Below are 16,574 nucleotides of genomic sequence, written 5' to 3'. Positions count from 1 at the left end.
TCATTTAACCGCGCACTACAGCTGCTCATTATGTACAAAGGTATGAGCAATCCAGTCAGTCATGATGCAATGATACTGCATCAGCAGGTGAAGCTGTGCTATCATTTTTTCCACTTGAAACAGTTCACTGGCCTTTAGCCTGCTTCTTTTGCAGTGACAGCAATCATTGGTCCAAGTAACCGCAAGCAACTTCAAGCAAGTAGAAAAAATACTTGGTTGTGTTATCTTTCGATCACTGGTGTGAATGAGCCACCCTTAAGGATCCTTTGAATTACACTCGACTACCTCTGAACACAGATAAAAATAAAACATTAAGAAGAAAGTTGCATGTAGATTGTAAGGCACTTCCGGAAACATCTGAACGTTATGAGAACTTTGTTAGTTAACTGAGAGCTTGTATCATTTTCTTGTGTGTCTGTAGATGGCACCAGTTGTCTATGCTCGAGGAGCCGTGTTGTGCCACGCATTTCTGGTGCGAGCGCGAGTGGACGTATCCGAGGACGCGCAGTGCAGCTGTGAAGTATGGAGTGCGCGTTGATGGTGTTGTGAGGAGGCAGGTAGGCTGAGCACCGCGAATGACTAGAGCTTGATCCTGCCCAGGAATGGGTTCCGGTAGGAGCCCAGGTAGAGGTAGCCGTCGTGCTCCAGCACCTCCGACAGCATGTGGATCTTGTGCTTGGGCGAGTGGAAGCTACGGATGATGCGACCATCTGCGGCCAGCTCCACGACGAGACCGTACTGCGGCAACGTCTCGTAAAGAACCCATCCGTTTTCAAACTGGATAAAAACAAAAACAGTACATCATGGCTATGGATTAACGAGCCTTGTAACAAGACCTGCAAACTACAGTAAAAGGATAGCATTTGGTCTCTGCACCGGATGCTACAAGCAAAGATGGCAGACACTATTGCGTACAAGTTTACACACTATTCGTAGCACTGCCGCATATCACTACCTGCTTAGCCATAAGGTGTGCATCAACAATGCTCCTGTCAGTTGCAATGCACTTTTATTTGCAGAAGCTTTTATATTGTAGTTTTTGCAGCATCATTGCACCAATATATCAAAAGACCTGCACTGGCAGCAACAAACATTGTCCTTTAACTTCTTAGGCGTTCAACACTTGCCTTATGGAAATAACTACATGAAAGGTGCAAGCGGTGCTTGAGCAACAGTTAAGCTTCTTGTTCTAAAGGAACGAGCGGGGAACACAAACACAAAAGAAAAAAAAAGACGCCGCTAATGATGACCAACTCGTTAGATACCATAAACACCTACTGACAACTGAAGAGGCACATAGCAGCAGAAAAGAAAGAAGGCACAAAAAACTTCTGTGCTTGCCCAGGTGATTGGTAAACTTATTGGAATACTTCGGGTCTGCGTGAAAGATGAACTGTTAAGTTGTTTGTGGTGTCCGATTGATCTGTTTGAGGTACCTTGACTTGTTTCTTGTGTCAGTATTTGTACATCCTGCCTTTAGAATGAGTACTTACCAACCAGCTCAGCTCTGTTATTCTCAGTTAAGCTTTTACAAGGCGACATGCAGAGTGTTATAACAGAGCATTGGTTTGCAAACAAACATATTTCACTTATGTATAACGCATTATGCTGGCTTTTTAATGCGAACACAGCACAGTATAAGGAACCTATCATAGTGGCATGTTTTTGCACATGCTGCGGTACACCTGCCCTAGTAACAGGCTGTTTCCTTGACGTTGCTTCAATATTAAAAGGAACATTCATAACATTGCAGTAACATTAAACCAACAATCATGCCAACTGATCAAAGTATCCATGCAAAGTGACAAAACATTTTTAATTCACATATTCGGTTTCCTACAAAATTTTTCTATCTCTGTAAACTTTCACGCAACAGAAAGCAGTTTTTTTGTAATTTCATTCCGATTATCCAGATTCTTGGAGCTACCAAAATGCAGAATCTGCAAAAAAAAGAATGGGAAGCCTACTTTAAGGCTTCTTTATAATTTGCCGGCACCTGGATTCATAGCTCTGCTACAAATTTATGAGTGCCTTTATGAGCATTTCGAAACATGCACATTGACATTGTTTTTTTTTTTTGAAGAAACTATTTAGTTTTCCTGTTTTTTTCAAAACAAAAAAAAGCAAAAGTCACGAGTATTCAATTATAAGGCCTCAATATCTCTGCAGCCAGGGCGGGCACAACAATAATTATTTTTGCAATGGCAACTTGTACATGTACAGAATGCAAGTATGCAGAACGCAAGAATTTAGTGCACAAGCTTTTTAATTAATTACTCATCAAAATTGTAACAATTCCATCTGCTTTCAAAATAGAAAGTTCATTTTCCTGTAAAATAACCAAGAAAGGTTAAAAAAACCCAAGAACTTTCATATTTTCAATCTTTAATCATTAGTCTATGTTGCCATATCTTAAATATCTCTTAATTGAACATTTTTTTCTTTCTACAGAGGCCTTAAACAATAGGCAGTGAGCTTAAGTTATCTCAGGAACAAGACGAGTCACAGGTAAAGTAATTACATATTTGAAATCAGCAGAAAACACTGCATGAGCCTGTGTTGTTATATCGATATTGCTTAAGAAATAAAAGAAAATGTAAGCCGAGTCTGCCCCGGTAAGTGCTTTGTCAAACATTGGCCTTGAAAATGTGAAAGAACTCAAATGAACGGGATAATGATTACATCTAAGCCCATATTAACGTGTGCATGCACTCGCTTATACGAGTGCATACAAGCCTCTGAATATGCAATGCTTGCATATATTGTGTAGGCATATATACAAGCATTGGATACTGCACTAACACAATCGATTAAGTTGCTCTACGAGGATGTGCATGACGTTCGCAAACATGAAAACACAGTTGGCCAGCAGACAAAGCAAAGAGCCATCCACACTATGGGATTTCGCCCTCTGTATTGACTGCTCGACCTCAAGGCCAACTGGAGATTGTCAGGAGATACCCACATTTTGCAATAAAGGCAATCAACAAGTCTATAGTTAGTGGCTATGCATGGACTAACCTGGGATGCCCAGTCTTTCATGAAGCCCAACGGGTAGACACGAGAGGCAGTCTTCAACGCCGTTCCAACGAGGTAGACGAAGCGAATGGTTGCCTTGCGGATGAACGGGAGAGGGACAAAGTAATCTATGATGCCCGTGTCATTAGAAGAGCGGCCTGTCGCGAAGGCCACCCAGTAACCACCTCGCTTGCTGGGACGAATGTTGTCGGGCCAGCCCGGAAGTTTGTCAACGAACACCTCTGTTTGCCCCTGCTTTGGGCCTCTGAGGTAGTACCTGAAGCGAGGGAGACAAAATTAAAGACAATGCTAGGGTGTACAACCAATAATAATAATAAGGAGAAAAGTTTTACATTAAAAAAACCATGATACATTTACGAGATACTTCAGAGTTGAGTCCTCCAAAAATTTTGACTACATGATGTTCTTTTATCTAAATTTCAGTTTAAATGTAGATGCGCCTCTAGCATCTTATCTCTGAATGCAGCTGCTGAGGCCTAGATTCGAATTCGCGACCTTCTTGTCAGAAGTTGAGCATAACTATTCGACAACAGCGGCAGGTTAATTTATAAAGTTGTGCGTAAAAGGGCAATGCCGCAGTTAGAAAGGCACAATCGTAATGTCTTGACAACTGCAATACAACTAGGTAATTATCAGACTTAATGAAGTAAATATAAAATTAGGTCGGCCATGCTTTATTTTACAGAGCACAAGTGCCAGAGCGAAATCGAAACTGTCTCACGAGTTATTATATCACAAATACCCGATGTAACACTCAAAGGAAACATTATGTCAATAATGTCCAAATGCTCAGCAAGAGTCACTTGAAGATGAAAAGTAAGCCTGCTGTTGGCATTCTGAAGTCATGCAAGGAGAAAAAAACTCATTGCCAACAAACACCTAAAAGTTATGCAAAATTTCTTGGCCCAGCACAGATATCGCAGTTTTTTGGCTACATAAACCAGATTGGAATTTTTTTTCTTTACTATCAGTAATGAGAATTTTGTATGTAACTCAAGCCACAAATCAAAATTCTGGTCTTCCACTCTGCATGAGGCAGCTTTCTCCAATTGAACATGTCTTATTGAAATATGTGCTGCAGATGCTTAATTAAAGAGCAGCTTTGCAGCATACACACAGTCTAAGTAAGAAAACCAGAGTTATAGCTAAGGTAAAGCTTTCACTTTATTAATTTTTTCTTATTTGATAAACCAAATCGTTTATTGTTATCAATGCTTAAGCTAAGTAAGATGTCTTATACAGAAAGTCTATATATGCATGTCAGACACTTTGAATTTTTATGAGCAGTACTTGTGTAATGAAATCGAGCAGTAGTGTTGGGGACATGACAACTTAGTGACATGCATAATAGCAGGTACTACATCCCTGGATGCGCTGAAGAAGATTCCTTGAAGTACGCATGTGAAGAGCGAAGCTGAATCACCTCAAAGAGACCCTTGAACAGTTAATGTTTTGTCAGCGTTTAGACTCGAGCATCATCAAACCATTCGCACCACAAATTTAGCAACACTGTATCAAGGCCACTAAGGACAATTCTCGTACGCTCCTTATTACATCTGCCTGACCTAAACTCATGAGATATTGCTGGCGATTGACATTGCTGACATTGCTGGATAGACATTGCTGGCAATCGCAGAGCTCCGATGAGGGCCCTCGGCCATTTCAGATTTTGTCAGTCTACACCTCCAAGATGGCACACCAACAGGTTGCGCGCGGTCTGCGGCCATCACAGTGCACCCGGCAACACGCAGGTCTGGCAACAGACGAAGATCGCGGACTGCTTCATATCTGCCCCGACAGGTGCCACCACCCTAACAGCCAATTTTACTTCCGCACATTCTACAGCCCATGACAGCCAATCAGATCAGCAGTCGCGGTGATGTGGCGGCTGACGTGCTCTGGTCTCGTCATGCGGCCGGAGCATGTCGCTCTGTGAATAGGCGGTTGAAAACCCGTTTGGCCGAGTAGTACCAATGTGCAGTGATTCTAGATTTAAAGTGTTTTAATAAGTTTCAAAGTTGACGCAGAGAGCTCAAATTGGTCTCTAAGCAACACTTGGGACTATCCCAATGTGTTTGTACAAAATCATTTTAGGGTCCCTTTAATATAGCAATTGTTCAGGTTATATGCCTCAAAACCATGGTATGATCAAGAGACAAGCAGCAGAGGGCTCCAGAAATTTTTGCCACCTGGTGTTCACACGGACCTCTAACATTTTGTACTCATCAAAATAAGATTGCCGCAGCCAGGATTCGATCCCGCAACTTATGGGTCAGCAGTCGAACACCGTATAACCAATGCTCCACCATGGCGGGCGTGAATTACCTTAGGATGCGGTGCATGGAGAGCTCACACACGAGGAGGCTTATCTTGTCGTGGGAAATCTGGACGCCGTTGGGAAGGTGCAGGTTCTTCATCAACACTGTCGTCTTGCCCGTCTTGGGATCAAACTTGATAATCCTGTTTGGAAGAGGTTAAAGAAAACTCTAATACCCAACGATAACGACAACTGCTGCAGTCTTGCATGCTGGAATCACGAGAACCTGATCAGTGGTGGTGGCTATGCTTGTGTTCCAACATTTTTATGCCAGTTGTGTCAACTTGTGGCAAAAAAAAAAAAAAGAGCAACACATTGCCGATAGAATGAACTGAACTCTATTCATAGTTAATACATGTTCTTTCTCAAAACGAATACCACCAAAACCTAATTGCACATGTATTTGGAGACCATAGTATTTCTTGTTTATATGAAATGTGACTGACTGTAGAATTTCATATTTAATTGCATTTTCATTACAATTAGCAATTGAAATTCACAATAAGCAATACATTTGCTTTATTTTCCATCTAGGAATGTAGTATTGAGCACCTCGAAATTGTGCTATGCGAGGAAATGACACATTCGTATACAGTGAATCATAATTCGCGATTGAAGGGGACATATGTAGCGCTTTTGGCACTTAATACCAGAGGGATCGTTACAAGGTACGTCGCTGTGGTAAGATCTCGACTAGTTCCGGCCACATGGATCCTTAAAATGCACTTGAATCTAAGCAAACAGGTGTTTTTTGCTGAACACCCACCACTGATATGGGTCCACCAAAGCCTGGAATCAAACCCACACCCTCGAGCACAGCAGTGCAACACCTTGCATGCCAATCTACCCCGACGGATGTAATGCATAGTACTCAGAGACTGAAACGATCCCATCTCTTGGGATGAGTATGGCGGTTTAGAGGGTGGTTTAGTATGGATATTTAGCATTAAGTTTAGTTCTTCAGGAGATTTTGTTCCAAGCTACACAAAACAGAACACAATTCTGAGAAAGAAGCAACACTGGCTGCTCAGTTGTGACACTTTCTAAATATTCCAATGACTACAAAGTTTCAGCTGACCCAAAAAGTAAAAATGAGCAAAGCCATAACCAGTAACTCCACTAAGTTACTGGTTACATTGCAAATCATACTTTAAGTAAAAATGTGCCATTAACCTGCAATTAGTCTGCAGACACAGCATTGAATTACCAGAAATTATTGAAATTTGTAAACAGATTTTTTCTTATTAACCATCACAAATACAACCATCCCGGCTTTAACCATCACAACTGTAGTCATCACAAAAGAACACCTCTATCATAATTCACAGAAAACAAAATGCAACAAGGAAGTTAAAAATAAAGGTCGGATATAAAAAGACATCCACTGAACGAGAACAGTAATAGTCACTTGCCAAAAAAAATAAAAAGGTTCCGCAAGCTTAGCATCATAAGGAAAGAGTCATTTCAATTGTTTTGCGACAACACGATCATAGAAGATCATTGGCACGTATAGACGATCCAAGCAGTTTCCAATTCCTTCCTTCCTCGAGACGAAGGTCACAAGCAAAAGGAGCACAACTTCCTCGTAATGCCATTACAAGCTCTTCATCTTCCAAACATTGACTTGTTTTTCCTGGTGTCACGTACTCCTGAGATAGCGGCTACAGTATGTATCACTATATTGCAGCAGGTAGCCTCTCGGAAGAATAAACCTTGTCCATACAAGGAAAACACTGGAGAACGGTTGCACATTACCAACTATAGTGTGCCTGCCATGTGAATTACATGCTTCACTGAGAGTTTATTGTCTTAGTAGTTATGGCTAATTGCATAATTGCGAGTGTGAATTCTTCAGCAAAATGCTTCTAATCTCGTGGGTAATTATTGCTTGCAAGATCTACTGCAGGCTGCGTTCCCATGTGAAAGCGAGAATATAGCATCCAAAAGTTTTTCGTCCCACAGGCATTGTTGAAGAATGTACGACCCAGTCAAACTTTAAGACATTCCATTACAAGTATAAATGTTAATTTGGAACGCATATTTTCCTTAGTGTAATAATTAAATGCAAGTCGCGAGAAAAAGCTTCAACAGCGCTAGTCTTTGTGTCCTCTTCTTGTGCTCAGTCTTGTTCATGCCGATTTCTTTACATTAAGTCTTTAAAAAGGTGCTTTTTGTTTCCTTATAACGTGCCACAGTCAACTGAAACATTTTTTGACTCTTATAATTAAAGTATATGCAGTTTGTGAAGTCTTGGTTAACAGAAATTGAATAAAACAAGCATATATCTCTCTCTCTCTCTCTGTCAGACAATTGTCTGGCGAGCACATTGCAAACGTCCCAATGACTTCAAAATTTCAACAGACTGCTGCAAGAGAGCAAGAAAAAGTGCAACCAGTAAATCGCTGCGCGCACTGTTGCACAACGGTACCTCACAAAGCAAGTCGCGGGTGCACCGTTGCGCACATTGCTGCAACGCGATTCCACAAAAAAGACTGCATCATTATTTGCGCTCGAAATTTCCTTTCCCAACCATACAAGAACCATCAATGCAGCCAAGTGAGACTGTCAGGAAGCATGATTCGACATGCATTTGCATAATAGCCTTACTAAAATGAACTCAAGAGTCCATTAGCAATACTAACGGTAACTTAATGAAATGCTTTGTTGAGTGCGTTGGTTCATTCTGGAATAGAATCGTACTCGCATAGCCGTCTCTCGTGTGTTATCGTTTTGCGCTCAATTTTATTCCAATACTAACGGTACGTGTAGGTGGCTATGGTGTTATGTCCATCAGGTATGGTAGCAACAAATACTTAAATATATCTGAAACCAAGGAAACAATTTTGAGCGAAGGAAATTTCACTGATGAAGGGTTTCGAGTCCCAGGTTGGCGGCAATTTTTCACATAGGTGTGAATGGAAAGATGGAAGAATAACCTGCGTTGACATTTCGTCAGGCAACTGCAGCACAGCATCTGTTGGAAAAATTTGCAAAACTGCTCGATACTATAAAACTAATCTATACATACTATTAAGGTAAAAAATTTATGCCACCACTGCTGATGGACAGCAAGTGTGTGCGCTCATCTGAACATCCAACATGACAAAGATGCATTTGTGTCATTTTTGTTGATTCTTTGACCGTGCTTGGCCACATATCAAAACAAAGCTCCCATACTAGTACAGTGATACTCTCCACTGAAAGGAAAAGGAAAATAAAAGGATTTTTATCTTTGTAAGATGTATTATCAATGAGAACAGGCATTGGTGCCAAGTATAGGGGATGTTAGTAGTAATTGTAATACGAATGTGAAGAGAGAAAAGTGGACAAAGAAAAGATAACTTCGCAACTTCAGGGACCGAACCTGCGACCTTCCAATAATACGTATAATGCATGGAAAGAAAAAGAATTAAGGGATGTTTTTTTCAGCCATTAACGAGAACTAATATGCCAAGTATAGGGGATTCTATAAGTACTGATAGTAACGTAGATGTGGAGAAACGAAAGTGGGCGAAAAGATTACCTGTCGCTGGCAGGAGCCAAAGCTGCGACCTCCGACATGTCACGTCCGATGGATTTGTTATGGACGCGTTCGAAGGTAGCAGGTTTGGCTCCTGCCAGTGGCTGGGACTGAATGTCATATACTTCCCTTGGCATAACTGTTAGTTCTCATTGACATGGCCAATGACAAGGCATACTACAGTAGAGAGTACATTGCTTCTGGGTTTAAAATAAAAAGTGCCGCCATATCCACTAAGTGAATGAGGATGAGTGGGCAAAGCTCCGGAGGTAAACCATGAATCCTCCGTAGATTTTGCCCACTATTTTATTACAACGCTCCCCCTAGCGTACGTCGCGGCACTAAATAGAACGATTGCCTTCCACCAATGACACGCGCCATATGCGACATCATTCCTATTTTATAACATCTCACATCTTTCATCATCAACTACAAGTACCGCCATCTAGTGAACACTGCAAGAACTAAACGAGAGGTGGCTAACTACAGGTTACGCAGCAGAGCCTACGCCTTAAGGAGCTTCGCCCCTAAAAATAGATGAGACATTTCACTCTGAAGGTGGAAGAGTATAGAGGCTTCTCAGCACACAACACAAGAGGTAACAGTTTCTAACCATAGATGATCGCACACCAAACTAAATGTCTTTCCAGGAAGTCTCATGAAATTGGTGTATCCTCCTATCAAATTTTACATTTGAGAAGCACGCATTGTCTAATCTTTTGTGTGGCACATATGTCGCTGTTTGTTTCCCATGCATTATTAGTTTTATAGTGGACCGTTCACGAGCAGGGGGATCGCCCAATTTCTGTGGCTCACAAGTTTCTGCTCCCTGGCCAACATGTCATGGCCAATACAGCTTAGCTGTAAAACACTTCTAGGATAAATTTGCACTTGCCTGCCAGTGTGCTCATGCTCCAGAACAGTGTAGATAATCTTCTTGAGGGGCCACTTGTTGCTTGCTTCACTGATGTACACAGAGCCATCATCGTCGATGTCAATGTCATCCCCGAAGACTATTTTTTTGCCTTCGATTTCAGTGCTGGATGGCAGAAGGTGCTGAACAGAACCTGAAGAAAAACAAATGCCATAGGAAGATTTTAATTTAAGGTTAGCGAGCTATGATGCATTGAAGAGGTCCTGCAACACGTATTGGGCACGGTCAGAAAACGCTGCCTATTGGTAGTCGAAGCTTCTGAGAAAACGCAAGCCAAATATAACACAGCACGGGGCCTGAAATTTATGAATTCTCTAAGTCGGCTGAAATTTTCTACCGCAGGAGGTCACAACTTGTCCATGTGCACGATCTCACTAAAAAGCCGCGTATTCGAATAAAAAGAAAAAGTGCTAGAGGTCACGAGATGTGCGTGACATTTTCTTTCCCCATGCCATCCCTCTCTGCTTAGCTTCCAGCGCTTTCGTCGGGACAAAAGAACGGAGAATGCAAATAGAATGATGCAGATCTTGGTAACTCCGCTCATGCAGGACGGATCCTAAAAATTTTTACAGGGGTAAATTCGCGAGGCAATAACCTTTTTTTGATGAATCTATTCTATAACTACTTAAAAAGTGTTGCAGGGCTGCTTTAAGAATAGTATTAAGATGAAAGCCTAATGTAGCTAATGAGTGAAATATTATCTTGTGTCCCGCATTAAGTGGTACCACAAAGCCATGCACATTCCCCAGATAAGAGTTAATGCTAATTAAGTGTTGATTACATGTGAATTAAAGTGAATTAATAGCAAGTGCACACAAAGGAATCATTAAGTGCATAAAGTGAACCAAATGTGAATCTAAATTAAATCATACAAGAGTGCATGGCCTTTTATCTGCTCTCGTTAGCATTCTCTGAAGAGACTCAACCTTCCTCGCATGTAGGCTAATGCATAGAAATAAGGACATCATTATCACAGACAGCTGCATTAACCAAAGCGAGGATTGCAACCATGAAGTGTTACTTGCACACTATAAGAGTAAGAAATTCATACACCACAAACAGACCATATACAGGCTCTCCTTCACGTAATGAATGAACAGCAGCATTTACACGACATCTGCCATCATGAAAGAAGGCAAGGCATACGAATACGGTACAAGAGAAAAAATAACAATAAACAAAACAACATAAGCTACCAAAAACGTTCCTGTCTCGTTCTCTTGTGTTCATGTTTGCACACTTTATCGTATTTCATGACAAACCCTTGCAAACTAGCTCAAATTTTGGTCGTTACGAATTACGTTTGCCATATATACGATCAGCACAAGCTAAACCACACAAAGCAAGAAACATGCCACATTGTGAATGGTATGAGTGCAGAACACTAAAAATCACAGCTAATAAAGGTAATTTCTTTGCATTAGCTGTAATACACCCAAAAATGAATGTAAGAAACAGCAGTGTGGGCATACCAGTCTCAACGTTGATGGCGTACAGTCCGTAATATGCATCGATGACAAACAGACGGCCATCTTTGTGGAAACGCATTCCCAGCGGCCGGCCGCACACTTCCTCTTCCCACAAGCCCTCTGAGGAATGAACACAAAGTCAGCACAACATTCAATAAATAACAATTTAGCATTTGATGACAATCCAGGTAACGATAGAAAACATTTGGAAGTTCTCTACTAGTTAATTTACAGGGACGAAACTGCACAATAAGCAGTAGCACCCTGTGAACGCATCACTAACCAGCAAATTCAGGACTTCGAAAGCAATTGAGAAAAGAAGGCCACGAAGCTTCTACCCTTTCGTGACCGTTGAAGAGTACGATTGTCATGAGACTAACAAAATGATCGATGGCAACTATAGCCAAACCAAAATAGGTCCCACACAAAACCAACAAAGACTGTACTCGTACTTTGTTTCTTGATGCTAGATGGTGAATCCATCCATGTTCATGTTAAGATTGCGCGCCGGTTTTCATTTTACTGCCATGCAGTGAAGCCACCTCGAAGTTATCTTTATCTAAGCAATTAGTGAAATAAAAAAACAGCAAAGTGATATTGAATGGGATGTAAATTAATTATATGCTTCTCCAACTGTTCGAGAAAATGCGACCGATGTCAGTTGAACCGATGTTGGGCTGATGTCAAGCATATGAATACAAGCTATTCTGTGAAGTATGGGATTCCCAGAACAGGTTGCTAAGGTAGTCACTTAATGCAGGCTTCACTGTTCATAAATTTATATAATGATTAGCTGACTATTGAATGATTATCAAAAACATACTATGTATACCGAAATGCAAAACAGAAGCAACATCTCTTATCTGCTATTGCAATACTAGTGATGCTAGTGGAAGCTAGTGCAATGTTTCTGAAGTCTATTTCTGAAAACATCTAAAAAGCTCCTTGGTTGATCGACGCAGTTTTTAGGCAACTGTGCCATAACATTAGCACATTAACTGAAGTGCCTGTAGATGTCTACAGAAAATCCTGACCAGGACTTATACAGGACTAATATTAGACATCAATTATCCCTTCAGGTGCCTTTTACACAGAAAACAGTACGAGTTTCTAGCATTATATTTGAAATAAAAGCAAGATATAAAAGCTAACATTGGCTGTAAACCTATCACTAACTTACCGCATTTCTTGCCAAGCTTCGCAATTAGCGTCACCTTGTCCCCAGTGATTTTGTAAATCTCGCCTCCCTCTGTTCCGGTGTAAATGCTACCTGCAAGCAAAGAGACAATATTGCAGAAGGGTTAACAGTTCCAGCTAGTAGAAAGCTATCAGTAAAGGACAAGCAAATACAATTAAGCTACTTATGTAGCTACACATCTTGTGACTACAGGAATGCAGTCAGCCCGTGGCAATTCCGAAGAATGGGTGCCATGTTATATGTCTCACCTTTGTATACGGGCAGCGATTCGGGCCCACGAAGCTTGCCCTTGAAGAGGTACTCAACGTGGTCTAGTTTATCATTTGGCTCTAAAGGGCCTTCGAGTTCTTGTATTTGAACCCTGAAATGACAATTTTTTGACCTTTCATGAGGTAATTTCCTGTAAACCTATGGAGCTCTAAAACACGCGTGCCACAAATATAGGTCTATTTCAATTTTTTGTAGTGAATTACTTGAACAGGCCGACATAAAAAACCTCTAAAAAACAGATTTATGCACAAATGCAGAAAAAAAGCTGTCACCTCGAATTAATTTCACTGTACACTTTGTAAATTGATAATTAGAATCCAGTTTCATTTATTGCCAATTCTTTCTAACAGTGTCGCAACCTATTTACTTAGTAAATTAACAAGTAAGTGCTCTCAATTACTCAATGACATGATTAGTGACATTTCAAAAATCAGCTAATAATTCATTATTTCCAATACAAATGTTATTGGCAAATATTTAAAAATTTCAGTAAGAAAAAAAAGAGAAGAAATATTTTTTTTATTTGCCATAAAGATAGAAGTTACATATGAAATCTTTCCGCAGAAAATTTGTATTTGGAAGTTGCATTCTACATTTGCCAGCATATTTCCATCAGGTTTTTTTTTTTTTTCATACAGGCCAAGTTCACACACAAGATATTAAACTGTTTTGCAGCATTGCTTGCTTGTTTCTCTAATTATGCAGAATATCATGCTCTAAGCTACAATACGCTAACACAGGCAACAGATTAAGTTTCAAATCATCTTAAAATTTTTTACACGTGTGTTCCTTACTTCAGTTTCTTATGTTTTTCGTGCTCTATTAAAGCACACCTGTGAAGTTGTGCAACTCGCGCATTTTCGACACGCCACAAATGCAGATAGCAGCAGTTAGCCTAGCTAGGCCACACATCCCAACTTCTTTAACGATCCGCCAGACGTAAAATATGCCACGTGCGCATCGCGAATGAAAATACGCTGCACTCCATCCAACGCTACCCCGAAATAACGAGACACGAGGCGCATTTATTCTGCCCCGTTAGAGGGAATTTTCGAAAAGCACGCCACTATACGCACAAGTCAAGCTTCCGTGGATTTTAGCAGTTTCCACTTGATCGTACGTGACGTTTTCACACTCAACCCAGCAGCGCACCACTTGTTGCAAGGTTTTTTTTTTTTTTTTTTTTTGCGTTGAGGGGAAACGCCCACTTCATTTAGCTACTAGTTTCGGAACTGTCACGCAGTGTCACAACCACCCGAAGTGCAGGTGTCCGCGCGGAACATAACCTCCTCGCCGGGCTTTGAACTTTTTGCGCAGCGTCCCCGCAAAAAAAAAAAAATGTGTCTTAACGGAAAAGAAGCGAAGTGATGCACTTACGTGTTCTCATTGGGCTCGAAGTCCAGCGCCATGGGAATCAAGGGCAGGATGAGGATAAACGCTAGCACGTACACGGTGATCTTGAAGATGGGTTTGAAAGTCCGCGTGACCATCTTGCCGGCGGACGAGAGCAACCACAGCGGCTGCGGCGCGGAAAAGAGAGAAAAGAAAAACGGGCGGAGAACTTTGAGAGAAAAAAAGTTTGCTACCCCGGTAACGTGCGAAGGGTTCACACTACGACTCGTGGCGTTAATGGCGTTAACGCAGCCCAGCGGGGGGTCGTTAACCGGTCAGAGCGCGCCAGCAACTTACATTAATCCCTCGGGGCAACAGTCTCGCAAAGTGTCGTCTGCTCGAAAAGTAGTTGAAGGGGGGTTGTCGACTTTCTAAGATGGCTGCCGTTCGACTAACGGGTGGACTCGGGGCGCACCGATACGACACACTTCCCGTACCAATCGTGACAAAAAAAATTAATAAAAAAAAAACACGGAGAGTTTCCTCTAACTTGCCTCGATTCCCGGGTGCCCGACGTTCGGCGGCTGGCGTTTGACCGTGAGACCGGCGTGGCGCACTACTGACGACGACGGGCGAGGATGTGTCGAAGACGACCGGTTTCGGCAGAGAGTGGGGCGGAAGACACTTATGGGCGAGAGATAACACAACCAGCGGCGGCGCTGTTTGGAGGAAGGAAAACCGATCCTCCGAAAACGCCCCGAGGCGTTTATTCGGCCTGCCGCGCTGTACGCACGCGCCGCTGCATCTCGACTATCGCGATGAAGCGGCACCGTCAAATGTACGGCACGTTTTTTTTCGTTTCGTTTCGCTCAACTCAACAGTCGGGTGATAACCAAGCGCAGCTTGGCAAGTGATACTTTACACCCGGCCAGCGGTTTAGCGACCGATTGTGCGCGTGTCCAGTGCGTATCACTTTTCTTTTTTTTTTTGTGTGTGTGTTAGCGGGGGCACAAAAATAGCGGCGCGCCGCTAACGCGCGCACTTGAGCGTGCGCTTATTTTTAATTAGCCCTATTTCGTTTCGATTAGCGCACGACGTGGCGGGAGAAAGCGTGTGCGGCGCACGCAATTAATCGGACTTTATTCCTGCTGGGTCTGTAATCAACATATAAATTCACGTCGAAATTCAAGGCGCCCGACGACGGAGATTCTATTCTATTTGAAGTGAAGTTATCTATCTCAAGAGCCATTTTCAGCAGAGCTGTCTATCAGTAACTTACATTTTGCGCTTTATTATCTTTTTTTTTTGTTCCGATATCTCTGCAGTGTAGCGGGCGCGCGGCTGCAGAAGCTTTCCTGCAGCCGTCCCTCGAGTCGATGATAAGAGTGCGCGATCGCGACACCACGCTTGCAAAAAAAAAACAAAAAACAAAAAAACACACACATCGAGTGCATGCATAATTCGCATTAGATCAAAGCAACCGTTTGGTATCAATACAGTTCTCAAAAAAAAAAAATGAGACCATGATATCGCAAAAAAATAAAAAAAAAGATCCGATGTTTGCCCATCAATCTGCCGAAACATGAGATAACTAAATCTACATCTTCTTGGACTTCTTCCAGACCTTTTCTGTGGACAGGCACCAGGTCGGGCACAATTAACTTCTGAATGAGCTCAACTAATGCATTTATTTGGACACTTCACTGGAATACGTTAGATGCCTATACTGTTGTGCTGCAACAGCTAACATATATGCCTTCATTAAATTTCAATTCAATGACTGCACTGTCTACCAATTTATTGTCTGCTGTTTATAACTGCTTTTCAGAATATTAACGGCACTCCTGGAAGAAGCTTGCTATTAAGGTTATAAAAGGAAGCTAACATGTATATTCTTTGCTTGTAAATGAACATACTATTTAAAAAGTGCCGCCTTATCCACGAAGTGAATGATGACGAGTGGGCGAAGCTCCAGAGGTAAACCTGGGAGACCATGAATACTCCAAACATTTTTCCCCCTCGATTTTATTACAACGCTCCCCATAGCATACGTCGCCGCACTAAATTGAACGATTGCCTTCCGCCAATGACACACGCCATATGTGACATCATTCCTATTTTATAACATCCCGCATCTTTCATCATCAGCTACAAGTACCGTCGTCTAGGGAACACTACAAGAACTAAACCAGATGTGGCTACATACAGGTACTGTCATCTAGTGAACACTGAAAGAACTAAACGAGAGATAACTACATACAGGGGATACACAGCTCACACCTTAAGGAGCTTTGTCCATAAAAGGCAGGAAAAAAAGTACGCATGTGAAGCAGCCTACATAGCATGCTAAACATCTGAAAAAAAATAAGGTGATAAACGACAAAAAACATGCCAGAAGTGCCATTGAAGCCTTTCTTCATAGTGCCATATCAAGATAACATAATGCAGCTGTGAGTGTTATCTTCACCTGTCCGCCACTGAAACAAAGCAGCTAT

At 41.8% G+C, this 16,574-nt stretch overlaps 1 protein-coding gene across 2 annotated transcripts; it reads right to left on the bottom strand.

The window, feature by feature from the left end:
* Window positions 1–345: 345 nt before the first annotated feature.
* Window positions 346–14,764, bottom strand: LOC119168231 (adipocyte plasma membrane-associated protein). 2 transcript variants are annotated; one of them, XM_075867326.1, is made up of 9 exons: window positions 14,634–14,764; window positions 14,125–14,267; window positions 12,726–12,838; window positions 12,460–12,549; window positions 11,283–11,399; window positions 9,772–9,943; window positions 5,365–5,499; window positions 3,022–3,295; window positions 346–777 (listed from the first exon to the last, which is right to left on the bottom strand). In XM_075867326.1, exons 2-9 carry the CDS (start codon window positions 14,235–14,237, stop codon window positions 580–582), a joined length of 1,212 nt encoding a protein of 403 aa, XP_075723441.1. In that variant the 5' UTR covers window positions 14,238–14,267; window positions 14,634–14,764; the 3' UTR covers window positions 346–579. The 2 variants fall into 2 exon arrangements, with proteins under 2 accessions (XP_075723441.1, XP_075723442.1); XM_075867327.1 differs by lacking the exon at window positions 14,634–14,764 and adding an exon at window positions 14,437–14,606.
* Between the last annotated feature and the right edge of the window lie 1,810 nt (window positions 14,765–16,574).

This window comes from Rhipicephalus microplus, chromosome 6 (genome assembly GCF_043290135.1).
Source record: "Rhipicephalus microplus isolate Deutch F79 chromosome 6, USDA_Rmic, whole genome shotgun sequence".
Lineage (NCBI taxonomy): Eukaryota > Metazoa > Arthropoda > Arachnida > Ixodida > Ixodidae > Rhipicephalus > Rhipicephalus microplus.
The sequence above is the reverse complement of the archived record's forward strand: the minus strand, read 5'-3'. Positions and strand labels throughout refer to the sequence as shown.

Bases quoted from the DNA above. Each gene is read 5' to 3' on its own strand.
- LOC119168231 (XM_075867326.1), bottom strand. From the start codon at position 14,237: ATGGTCACGCGGACTTTCAAACCCATCTTCAAGATCACCGTGTACGTG. The intron at 11,400-12,459 runs GTAAGTTAGTGA...TTCATTCCTCAG, and splicing joins GAAGCTTGGCAAGAAATGCG to AGGGCTTGTGGGAAGAGGAA. The intron at 3,296-5,364 runs GTAATTCACGCC...CCCTCGCTTCAG, and splicing joins TCCATGCACCGCATCCTAAG to GTACTACCTCAGAGGCCCAA.